The sequence below is a fragment of the Vigna angularis genome, chromosome 1 (assembly GCF_016808095.1).
Source record: "Vigna angularis cultivar LongXiaoDou No.4 chromosome 1, ASM1680809v1, whole genome shotgun sequence".
NCBI lineage: Eukaryota > Viridiplantae > Streptophyta > Magnoliopsida > Fabales > Fabaceae > Vigna > Vigna angularis.
In genome coordinates this window covers 22,533,688-22,545,640 of record NC_068970.1, presented here as the reverse complement: position 1 = coordinate 22,545,640, position 11,953 = coordinate 22,533,688, and the positions used below count along the sequence as shown (strand labels likewise).

Sequence of the window (11,953 nt, the reverse complement as noted above, 5' to 3'; positions counted from 1 at the left end):
CCACATAATAAGGAGCATAAGAATTGATTCCCCCACATGCATGAAATCACATTATAAATTTCAGAATCGGTTCCAAGCTTAATGTAAGTGAAACATGAAATTATACTTAGGGCAATATTTTAAAAACATATTCTTCAACCAAAATCTCATTTCCGTTAGGATCTATCTCCAATCTCACAAATGTTTGCTTACTTAAATTGCTACAATAAAACACGCGAGTCACTTGCGTATCTGTCTCTCTTAAGAGGACATCTTTAGATAACAACACAATGTTAAATTTGACCACAACAGTTTTTTTAGTCTCATCTAACCATGTGAAGTGAGATAAAAAGTTTTATAACTTTAATTCAACTAAATATTTTTTGCTCCACCTAATTTAAAGAAACTTAAATTGAATTAAAATATTTAATTAACTATTAGTTATATTTTAAAAAATAAGTGATATTATTTTTTAAAAGCATCTATTATTATCATTTATATATCAATTTATTACTTCTAAATATAATATTACTTTGATTAATATGACTTAAACTTTATATATATATATATATATATATATATATATAATTTATATCTAATTTATTTTAAATTTTTAAAGCGGACTAAATTATTATAATTTATGTATTAATTTACTGTGCTAAAATTACTATTAATTTAATTAATATAAATTAAATTTTAAAAATACTTATTTTACTTTGTATTTTATTCACTTTTTAAAACCAAGTAAGTTGTTGGCCCAACACCTAAAGGTTGCAATCTATTCAGAAAGCTGAGTTGACACATGTCTTCACACATCAATCTAAACAGCATAAAGTTGCTGAATCACGAATGATTTCTGTAATGGACAAAAACAATGAATATTGTTGTTTTTATGACAACAAAACAATATTATTAAGATGGTGACACATTAATTATAATTGTGTATGAATACTTAATAGGACAATGATTATTAAATTGATTTAACGAGTATATAAGAGTTGTCAATAGACAGTTCAGATATATATATATATATATATATATATATATATATATATATATATATATATATATATATATATATATATATATATATAAAGTATCAAGATTTAATTAAATTAGTTTTTGAAATGAAATAAAAGTGTACTTTAACATTTATCAGATCTGATGCATTTAAAAATTGGTGAGAGATAAAGAAGGGAAGGTCAAATATAGTTCCTTTTATTAACTATTGGTATGATTTAGAAAAAAAGAATATAAAAAATGAAGAAAAAGTAAAGTCAAATTCTCAGTAGGCAGCCACTACAATTTCGGTCCTTCCCATCTTCTGTTCCGACTCGACTTTTCGTCATTCTTCCAAAATTTCATATTCTCTCCAATTACTCCTTCCATACAGAATCCATTTTATTTTTCCTTTTCAAAACGCAACGTAACGCAACCGCAATGGCCAGAAGATCACTGCCGTTCCTCAAGGACCTTCTCTCGCGCTCCTCGCCCAGCCGGATCACCACCCGATCCGTCACCTACATGCACCGCCCGGGCGACGGGACGCCGAGGCCGGTGACGCTCATTCCGGGCGACGGAATTGGGCCGATGGTGACGGGCGCGGTGGAGCAGGTGATGGAGGCCATGCACGCGCCGGTTTACTTTGAGAAGTTCGAGGTCCACGGGAACATGAAGTCGGTGCCGCAGGAAGTGCTGGAGTCGATTCGGAAGAACCAGGTGTGTCTCAAGGGAGGCCTCATCACCCCCATGGGTGGCGGCGTCAGTTCCCTCAACGTGCAACTCAGGAAGGAGCTCGATCTCTACGCCTCCCTCGTCAACTGCTTCAACCTCCCAGGCTTGACCACGCGCCACAATAACGTCGACATCGTCGTCATCAGGGAGAACACCGAAGGCGAGTACTCCGGCCTCGAACACGAGGTCATTCCCGGCGTCGTCGAAAGCCTTAAGGTTGGCCTCATCTCACTTTCACATGCGTTATCCATTAATTTCTTTGGAATGAATTACACAACATGCCAAGACAATCCTGTTTTATTTATTGTATAGAGAATTCTTTATAATGTCTTTAAACAGAGATGGGTGTAATATTTTTTTAAAGAAATTAGATGTTTGTTGCTGAAGAGTAAAAAGTGAGGAGGCAGGGAGAAATTTGAGAGGTGTGAAATAGATTTTTTTCATAAACTAAAATATACATTTTTGTCTTGTTTCTATAAGTATTTTTGTAGAAACTTTCTCAAGCAGTACTGAGAATCTACTGGGGTAAGCTAAAAGTGCTTTTGAGAATTGCTCTTCTAAAATATAGAGAATTTTCTAGGGTAGAATTTTGTCCCCCTTTTTCTGTCTAAACTGAGACATATTCTCTGTACTAGATTATATTTTGTGATATGATTAGTTGAGTAGGTGTTTATCATGTGGAAATTATTATTTTCTTAAACTTTTTTTGAGGTAAAGGTCATTGATAAATTTAAGTGATTAGCTTTAGGACGATTGCTATTGTTTTTGAGAAATAGTTGTTATTAATACCGTTTCCTGAGATATTATTTTAATGTAGAAACTATTATTATATAAAAGTTAGTGTGTACGAATCAGTTTGTTTGTTTTAGACCAATAATCACTTTTATTTTGTGAGCTTTTGAAAGAAAGAAAAATATATATTGTTTTCTGGAATTAGTTTACCAAGTCCTGAAGTTATGACCTTTAGTCCTGTCGTGATGCATGGTGGGTTTGTTTGTGGTTCACCCAATCCTAATATTTTGCTAGGTAATTACGAAGTTCTGTTCAGAGCGTATTGCTAAATATGCATTCGAGTATGCTTATCTGAACAACAGAAAGACGGTGACTGCTGTACACAAAGCAAATATTATGAAGCTTGCAGATGGTTTATTTTTGGAATCTTGTCGAGAGGTTGCCACAAATTACCCTGGAATCAAATATAACGAAATTATTGTGGATAACTGCTGCATGCAACTTGTTTCAAAACCTGAACAGTTTGATGTCATGGTATGTCTATTTATAATAAGACCTGCTTTGCAGCTAATTATGCACTTCTGTAATTTTGTCTAATGTATTTGTGAAGTGAAAGATATGTACACATTTTTGTTTTGCAAGTTTGAAACTTTAGTGTCATCAGATTATTGGTGAAAAAACACTTATTTGTTTTTGAGCTCATTGGGATATTCTTTAGTAAATTGGTTGGGTTTTCCTTGTTCATGTGTGCATAATTAATAATATATGCACAAGAGAAACTAGCTGAGAAATGAGTATTTGCAAAAAAGAGGGTGAAAATTTGTAACAAAAGTATAGTTGAGGATAAAGCATGTTTCATTTTTTCTATAGGCTTCTCGTTGTTGGTCAAGTAAAAGAATATTTTAAGGATAAATAATTAAGGAATAAAACAGGGATTGTGACGTTTCCAAATTTTACTGTTGTTTTCTTTTAAGATTATTAGCAGTGGTAAAAAGGAGAGAGATTATTGCTCACCACATTATCTTGGAAATATAGACAGCATCTTTGCTAACATGTTTATGTCAGAAGATTAGTATGATAAACTAGCTATCGTAGAGCAGGGATTTAGGATAAGAAATGGTTTCACAATCTGTGATGTGATGGATGAGTTTTTCAGGAAAGGGGCAGGACAGTTTAAAAATAGGTTTAAGAAGTGAAGTTTTGTTTAGTACTCGGTTTTAAAAATAAAGATATTGAGTCTCTATGTTATGAAAAGTGTATGAATAAGGTCTTGTCTGTTAAGTTGACAGCAACAACGTTAAGTTCATGCTGATGTGGCTGTACTTTTTCTCTTCTCTCTTCTGCTGTCCAACTTTTTTTTTTCTCTTGTTCAGCTTTTTCTTTGATGATTTGTTGAATTTGTTCTTTTTTTGTGGATCTTATTTATATATTTTTCATAACATAGAGATCCAATATCTTCATTTTCAAAACCGGATAGTAAACAGAAATTCACCTCTTACCATGAGGATGAAATAAGCATTTAAGCCTTAAAAATAATGCATAATAAATATTATTATCATATAGTATATAGATTTATACACTTTTTATATTAATATATAAACTGACAGTGGAATCAATATATAAATTTTGCGGTGAAAAATAAAAATTTAACATATACAGTAACAATTTTAAGGAAAATGAGGGGTGGAAGTGTCCATCCTCCAATCCCATTCTCCCAAACACCTCCATCCAAACATATATCTGGGTAGATGTGTTAGTTCTGTTGTTTGATTTGAAGGGATAGTTAACAGTTTCCTTTCTTATCTGTTGGTGTGTAAGTGAGAATCAATCTTTGCAAACGGTTGCTCATTAACCTCAGGTTTTGATGGTTCTGTCTTTCAAAACACTGATCTTAATTTATTTCTGATATTTAATAGAAGTGTTTCTGAAGTTCACTTTGTTCTATTTCCTCTTGGTAGGTTACCCCAAATCTTTATGGAAATCTAATTGCAAATACTGCAGCAGGCATTGCTGGAGGTACTGGAGTTATGCCAGGAGGTACGGTTGTTAGTTACTACTGTATTTGGCTTCACTGCTCTCGCCTGATTTTCTCCTTTTAAAATACCTCCTGCTTGTTGCTATCTGTTATTCTCAATTGTTGAATAATGCTTAGACTTGAAAAGACTAGGCCGAGTTTATTTGTTTATGTTCAAGATGCATCTAGGGAGCGATTTTACACATTGTAAAACTTTGAAAATAAATGTGCATCTTAATGCATTAGATTCTTTGATCAAATAGGACTTATGTCAATGTGGAAGTAGATTTTTATGGAATGATATTATAGATGAAAGCTTTGATAGGCACACTTGGTAACGGTGATATCAATGAAATGGTGATTTTAGTGTCTGTGATGTAGGTAAGGTCGAGGTGATTGGTCTTTTGAGTTTTGTAGTGAGTGAATAGTTTCTGGGAAAAATAATTCTCTTGTCCTCAAATATGACTTTTGCTTGGCAATCACAACAAACCACGCATGTCCCTTTTGCAGGTAATGTTGGAGCCGAGCACGCTGTGTTTGAGCAAGGTGCTTCAGCAGGAAATGTTGGTAGTGAACAAATATTAGAGCAAAAGATTGCGAATCCAGTGGCACTTCTTCTCTCGTCAGCTATGATGCTTAGGCATCTTCAGTTTCCAGCCTTTGCTGACCGTTTGGAAACTGCAGTGGCACATGTCATTCTGGAGGGAAAATACCGAACAGAGGATCTTGGAGGGTCAAGCACCACCCAAGAGGTTGTGGATGCAATCATAGATGCTTTAGATTGAGATTTCCCAAATGAAATCAGCCTCGTATATTCTTTTCTAACTAATTTTGCCATCATTTTTTTGCTCCCATCAACTGGGAAATAGCAATTTTTTGTCCTGAATAAAGTTTATGCCATACAGAAAACGATGTAATTCTTTTTTTACTTCAAGAATTTGTAGAGTGATAATTGTTTCCCTCCTATTTAAAGGCCGTGATTTGGCGCTAGTTTAAGACCTAGCAAGCAATGATTTTACAATTCTGATTAGGAAGACATAAATTGTTCCTCATGATTGTTGTCTTTGTTTTATTTACAGTCTAGTTCTGTGAATGCTTCTATCAATGGTTCTATCAATCTTGTTTGAAAAGTTTAAAAAAGTTTGTGATTTCTGAGTACCCGTTTATATTTTGGGCCATGATTATTTTTTAACTGAGTATCTAATAAACTAAATATTTTGATGTAAGTTTCTTATATTACATGTTTTATTTGTTATTATTTACGTACGTTTAGTTTTACACAATTTAAAAGGTTGATAAATAATGTACATTAACTTATTTCTATTATTTATATTAAAAATTGATTATTATATTTAAGAGATAAATTCAACCTGAACAAAAATTTAAAGTAATTAAAAATTAATTTAAAAGCTACAATGTAATATTATAAATATAATGCGAATAAATATTTTTAGAGTTCAACTAAAATTTTATAATTTATTAGTTTTCCAATTATTCAGTTCAATCAAATTGGATTGAGTTTAATTTATTATTATGTTAAACTTGATTAAGGTGATAAGTTTAATATGAGGGACTTAGAGTCACTTATATAATTGTCTTTCACTCACTTAGAGCTAACATAGTTCTAAGTAAATCTAAAACTCTGGTGGTTATATGCATATTTGTTCTTTTTGTCTTATTGTAGACATTTATTTATAAATGATAAATAAACTTGTTTCTATAAAAATTATTAAGTACGAGTATGAATAATATCTGACTTTTTTAATTTGGTATAAAGATGGAGATAAATATGTACATATTTGTCCTGTTTATGTTTTCATACCTACCATAATACTCACCCGCCCTTCTGGGTTGGGTTAATGGAAAATTTCCATTATAGGTTACTGGGTTTAATTGTCATCTAGGTTAGCTGTAAGGACAGATTAGAGTGATTGATATGCAAGGTCTATAAGGGGGACAGGGACATTCTCTCTTCTCTAGCAGCCCTGGCCCTTATCGTTCCTTCGTGTCCCTCCCCGAGGAACACTTCATTCACTTGCTAGTGATAGTTAGTTAGTTTCCCTTCCCAAGGAAAACTCACTAACTCTCACAACTGCTTCACCCATTCTATTACTTACAGCTAGCTAATGAGAATCCAGTAACCTATTGAAAATCCAGTCCAGAGCGTGAATGAACTTCAAAAAGTTCATTCACTACCCTAGCCGGTGGTGGACCAGAGCTGATTCTGGCCCTCCCCCCCCAGGGGTAGTAGTATCTCTTACGCACGGGTCCCCCCTCCCCTTTTAAAGGGCTTAGAATGGGGGTCTCAAAAATGGATAAGGGTTCCCTATTATAAATCCCCTAAATCCAGATTACGACTAATAAGATAGGGGCTTACAGCCCGTTTTGTCATTTGTTTTCAAAATCCTTAGTTTTTGATGCCCGTAAAACCTGTCAAATAAGGGTTTTTAACCCTAAAAAAGGGCTGCTATTGCATTCAAGCATTTACTTAAAAGCACTTGTTGATATAAAGCGGTAAAGGCCTTACTCTATTCCTACCGGAATAGCGGCCTTGTTCCCTCATAGAATATAACTAATCTAACTCCGATAAAATCGAACAAATCGCATTTCGAGATTGAAATAATCAAAAAATCGGGTTTCGACATTGAATTTTGTAAGTGATGTTCGAGAGCACCGAGCATCAATCTGTTACGTACTGTAACTTCCCGGAACCTCTAGGGTCCTGCGAATTCCCATAAACATTTGCTACTTTTGGGTTACTACCAGGAGGTAAAGCTCCTCGTGCGTAAGGCGGGTAGAACACCAAAGGAAAACTGTGTCATGGAATCACGAGTTCGTAGCATGTATTCACAAGTTCGGAGTAGGGTTGCTACTACTGGCCTTTCCCCGTGAGATTCAGCGTACCTATATTTTGTCTTACGCATTTGAGAAATATGGGTCGATAAACCGCTGGGGTAATTCGGACGGGGCTTGCATAGTTACAGGAACACAGATTGAATTATTGAAATACTCCTAGTCTACCAAGTAACCTTATATATATTACACACTTTTTATTTTTTATTTCTTCGAATTGTTTGGCTTATTGTAAAATTCATCTAGTTCTCCAAGATACTTTTACTCTTATTACAATCTTTTGTGTAATTATATGTTCAATGATGTAAGTTAATTTAATATTTTTTATGTTTTACATTTGAATATTTCTACTCTTTTTTAATATTTTTATTTATTGTGTATTTTTTCCCAATGAAAATCAATTTAAGTGTTTAACATCATAAACATTTCATTTACCAGGTAATATAAAAATCTTATGGTTTTTATTGTCTTATTATTACTATTTATTTTTTTCATTTGAATAACTCTTCTATTTCATTAAAACAATTTTTTTTTTTATTTTTCAATAGTTCAACTAAGTTGATATTTGAGATGTTTTTTAAGATCTCTAAAATATATTTCACCTTACTATATCCTTACTCTTTATATATAACTTGATTCAGTTTGGATTCTAACTTTTCTCTTGATAAAATTTCTTATCTGAAAATGTAATATCTCCTAAATATTTAACAGATTAAGTCAGTTTTAAAAATATTTGACAAGATAATTTTTGTTGATATATTCATATTATCTTGTAAAATAAATTATCAATAACTAAATTTTAACTTTAGTTTCAAATTCAATTATTATATCCTAGTTTTAAAACTTTTGCAAGATTTTAACGATTGTTCCATAAAAAAACATTAGATATAATTAGCAAGCATGGACAAAATACTTTATTACAAAATATAAGAGTATTGGGTGTTAGAGTTAGACTTATAGTTATTTGTTAGAATAGATTCATAGTTATTTGTTAGAGTATTGATGTACATGAACTCTTTGTTGAACTATTTGTGTTGCTTGAAAACTTTGTGACAGGTTTTGGATAGACGAAATTGTAAAAGTCACATTAAAAAAAACGGTCACTTTTAACAATAATTCTCACCAAGATCATCATTATATATCAATTTATTATTATTTTTTAATTTTCGATTGGATTTATAACGACAATTTTGATCATAGTCATCGTTATGAACCTCTTTCATTATTATTTTGTGTATTATGATTAAAATTTGATGATGGTCAGAGTATCATCATTATTTTGAATTTTCAACAACAGTTAAATTTAATCGTCGTTAAACTTTTAGTCTGATGGTTAAATATACTTTTAAAGATGATTAGAGCCGTAGTAGAAAGTTGTTTTTAATAGTTGTGGATAAGCCTTTCTACAGTAGTAACCTCTTCCTCACAAGCAGAAAGCACACTAACAACGTTCATTCCATGATTTTACTATGTTTTTTTCATATGATTGGGTAGACATGGTGGTAGGTAGTGACAATGTTGCTTTGTAATTGTTCTTTTATTGATTATTAATGAATTGTTGTGAAAATTTGTAATTGTATCGTACCTAGTGGAGATCGAACGGTTAATATTCAACACCGTTCGATCCATCCATTCAGGACCATTTGGTTCATTCGCTACAGTCAATCAGGTCAAATATTGGGCCGCAATTGGACTAACCTTTAAGTTATTGGGTCAATAGTCCAGCAGATGATAAAATAATCAAGAATATCTAATTAAAGATATTGATAAGCATGTTATAAACAACCAACCAGATTTGTAGGTAATCTGTTTATATCTTATTGTGTTTATATTTTATTGGGCTTATGTCAGCTTAAGGTCCATAAGATAACTTATAAATAGAGAGTCAGGGCCACAAGCTAGGTACGTTCAACTCACACTTCATAACACCCAAACATTCAATAGTGATAATCCTTCACTAAATACTTAACTAAGAACCAAGGTTCTTCAAATTTACGCCTAACTTGAGCGCTGGAGTATCTTTTGCAGGTACCTCCCCCCTAGAGCAAGAAGTCAACCGAACGGTCTAGACTAAAGTCAACCGAACGACTCAGACAAAAGAAAGGCAAACAACTTAGGCGATCCCAGCTTTCAGAGGGAAGGAAGACGCGTCAGAACATGTTAGTCTCTCGGTCCTACAAAATATCTACCGAAACATTTTGGCGCCCACCGTGGGGTCGGGGGGCATCCCTTATAACCACAAGGAACCGGAAAAGGATGCAGTCTCACCATCAACGTCAAACAAGCTTCTACGGCTCTACAAATAATTATTTTGATATAGATTCATTTGATTATTTAGTTTAATTTAAATATTTTAATTCAATATTATAATATTGTTCAAGATTTATTAAGGGTCCAATAATGCACTCACCACTGAACCAAATTTGGCATCAAGTGTTCAACCGTGCAACAGTTCGGCCATTCGGCCTCACTGGTATTCAGCCGTTCGGCTTCACAGCGCAGGTGATAGGACCATGACGACCACTAGGCCAAGAAGAGTGCAAGAACCGAGAGGTAAATCCCTCACATCCATTAGGAAATTCTTCAGGAATTCCTAGGTCGAAGACCGAGAGGTAAATCCCTCTCGTTGAAGAAAAGACCGAGAGGAAAATCCCTCTCGGCCGAGAGGTAAATCCCTTTCGTCAACCAGAAGACCGAAGAGGTAAATCCCTCTCAGAAGTAAGTCATCACTGACGTCAACAAAACTCAGGGAACGCTCTCCGAGAACCCTTGGTCCTAAACCGAGCGGTGAGGAACGTTCTCAATGAATGCTCACTCTCGTCCTAAACCGAGCGGTGTTGGACGTCCCCGAGGACTGACACTCTCGTCCACTAGGAAGTTCCAAAATGAACTCCTACGCTGAAAAACCGAGCAGTGAGGAACGTTCTTCGTGAACTCTCACTCTCGTCCTAAACCGAGCGGTGTTGGACGTCCCTGAGGACTGGCACTCTCGTCCTAAACCGAGCGGTGTTGAACGTCCCCGAGGACTGACACTCTCGTCCACTAGGAAGTTCCAAAATGAACTCCTACACTAAAAAACTGAGCGGTGAGGAACGTTCTCCGTGAACTAAAAAGTTGATGCCGAAGAACGAGATGTAAATCCCTCTCGCCAGAAAGTTGAAGTCAAAGACCGAGCGGTAAATCTCTCTCGACCGAGAGGTAAATCCCTCTCGACCTAGAGGTAAATCCCTCTTGCCGAGAGGTAAATCCCTTTTGAGGATGTTGAAGATCGAGAGGTAAATCCCTCTCGGCCGAGAGGTAAAGCCCTCTCCTTAGGAAGTTCTCTAGGAACTCCTGGTGCAAAGCCAAACGGTAAAGCTTGTTCCTTAGGAAGAACTCCTAGGTCAAATTCATAAAGCAGAGAGGTAAAGCCCTTTCACTAGGAAGTTCTCTAGGAACTCCTAGGTCAAAGTCATTCTCAACCGAGCATCTTCAATAAAGCACTCTCGCCCGCTTGGCCATTCAACCTTATAAAATGGGTTAGTCTAATTATTTACATTCTTGTGACACTTCAAATTCGATCGTTATTTTTCTTCAGAAAAGAAAAAAAAGTTCTAAAAAGAACTCCCATCATAAGCCCCTCGGTCTATTGATTAGTTCAAAAGAGAAGTTATAAAGTCCACCGTTTCGGCAGCAGCGAGCAATGACTAAAAACAACCTCCCTTAAACTCATAAGTCCTATAGTTAACCATGGCTAAAGCCGAACGCTTAACTCAGACTTGGGAGGCATAATGTATCGTACCTAGTGGAGACTGAACGGTTAACATTCAGCACCGTTCGGTCCATCCACTCAGGACCATTCGGTTCATCCGCTACAGTCAACTAGGTCAAAGATTGGACCACAATTGGGCTAACATTTAAGTTATTGGGCCAATAGTCCAGCAGATGATAAAATAATCAAGAATAGCTAATTAAAGATATTGATAAGCAGATTATAAACAATCAACCAGATTTTTAGGTAATCTGTTTATATCTTATTCTGTTTATATTTTATTGGGCTTATGTCAGCTTAAGGTCCATAAGATAACTTATAAATAGAGAGTCAGGGCCACAAGCCAAGTACGTTCAACTCACACTTCATAACACCCAAACATTCAATTGTGATAATCTTTCACTAAATACTCAACTAAGAACCAATGTTCTTCAAATTCACGCCTAACTTGAGCGTCAGAGTATCTTTTGCAGGTACCTCCCCCTGGAGCAAGAAGCCAACCGAACGGTCTAGACTAAAGTCAACCGAACGGCTCAGACAGAAGAAAGGCAAGCAGCTCAGGCGATCCCAACTTTCGAAGGAAAGAAAGACGCGTCGGAACATATTAATCTCTCGATCCTACAAAATATCTACCGAAACAATAATTGTTCTATTATCTACAAAAATGAAAAAGATTAGCTGTATTGGTGTAATGCTAGCACAAAAAGTGAGACGAGTAACATCCTTTGAACGTCTTATCTAATATGTATTATTTGAAGTTCAATCAACATCACCATTAAATATTTTTACATAATCAAATGCATCTAAACCAAACCATAGAGATGATATCAGAATAAGTAAGGTGAATTTCATTACCTCATTCAAAAAAAAAAATCATCATCATCATCCTT

The 11,953-nt window shown here is 34.7% G+C and overlaps 1 protein-coding gene across 2 annotated transcripts; it reads left to right on the top strand.

The window, feature by feature from the left end:
* Nucleotides 1-1,256: 1,256 nt before the first annotated feature.
* On the top strand, nucleotides 1,257-5,411 carry LOC108333239 (isocitrate dehydrogenase [NAD] regulatory subunit 1, mitochondrial). Of its 2 annotated transcripts, none has more exons than XM_017568637.2 (4): nucleotides 1,257-1,929; nucleotides 2,752-2,979; nucleotides 4,404-4,482; nucleotides 4,970-5,411. In XM_017568637.2, the coding sequence occupies exons 1-4, from the start codon at nucleotides 1,420-1,422 to the stop codon at nucleotides 5,242-5,244; spliced, it is 1,092 nt and encodes a 363-aa protein (XP_017424126.2). In that variant the 5' UTR covers nucleotides 1,257-1,419; the 3' UTR covers nucleotides 5,245-5,411. The 2 variants fall into 2 exon arrangements, with proteins under 2 accessions (XP_017424126.2, XP_017424118.2); XM_017568629.2 differs by having other exon boundaries at nucleotides 1,258-1,929; nucleotides 2,740-2,979.
* Nucleotides 5,412-11,953: the final 6,542 nt, after the last annotated feature.

Coding starts and splice junctions, on each gene's coding strand:
- LOC108333239 (XM_017568629.2), top strand. CDS start 1,420: ATGGCCAGAAGATCACTGCCGTTCCTCAAGGACCTTCTCTCGCGCTCC. Junction 1,930..2,739: donor GCGTCGTCGAAAGCCTTAAG/GTTGGCCTCATC, acceptor ATATTTTGCTAG/GTAATTACGAAGTTCTGTTC. Junction 2,980..4,403: donor CTGAACAGTTTGATGTCATG/GTATGTCTATTT, acceptor TCCTCTTGGTAG/GTTACCCCAAATCTTTATGG.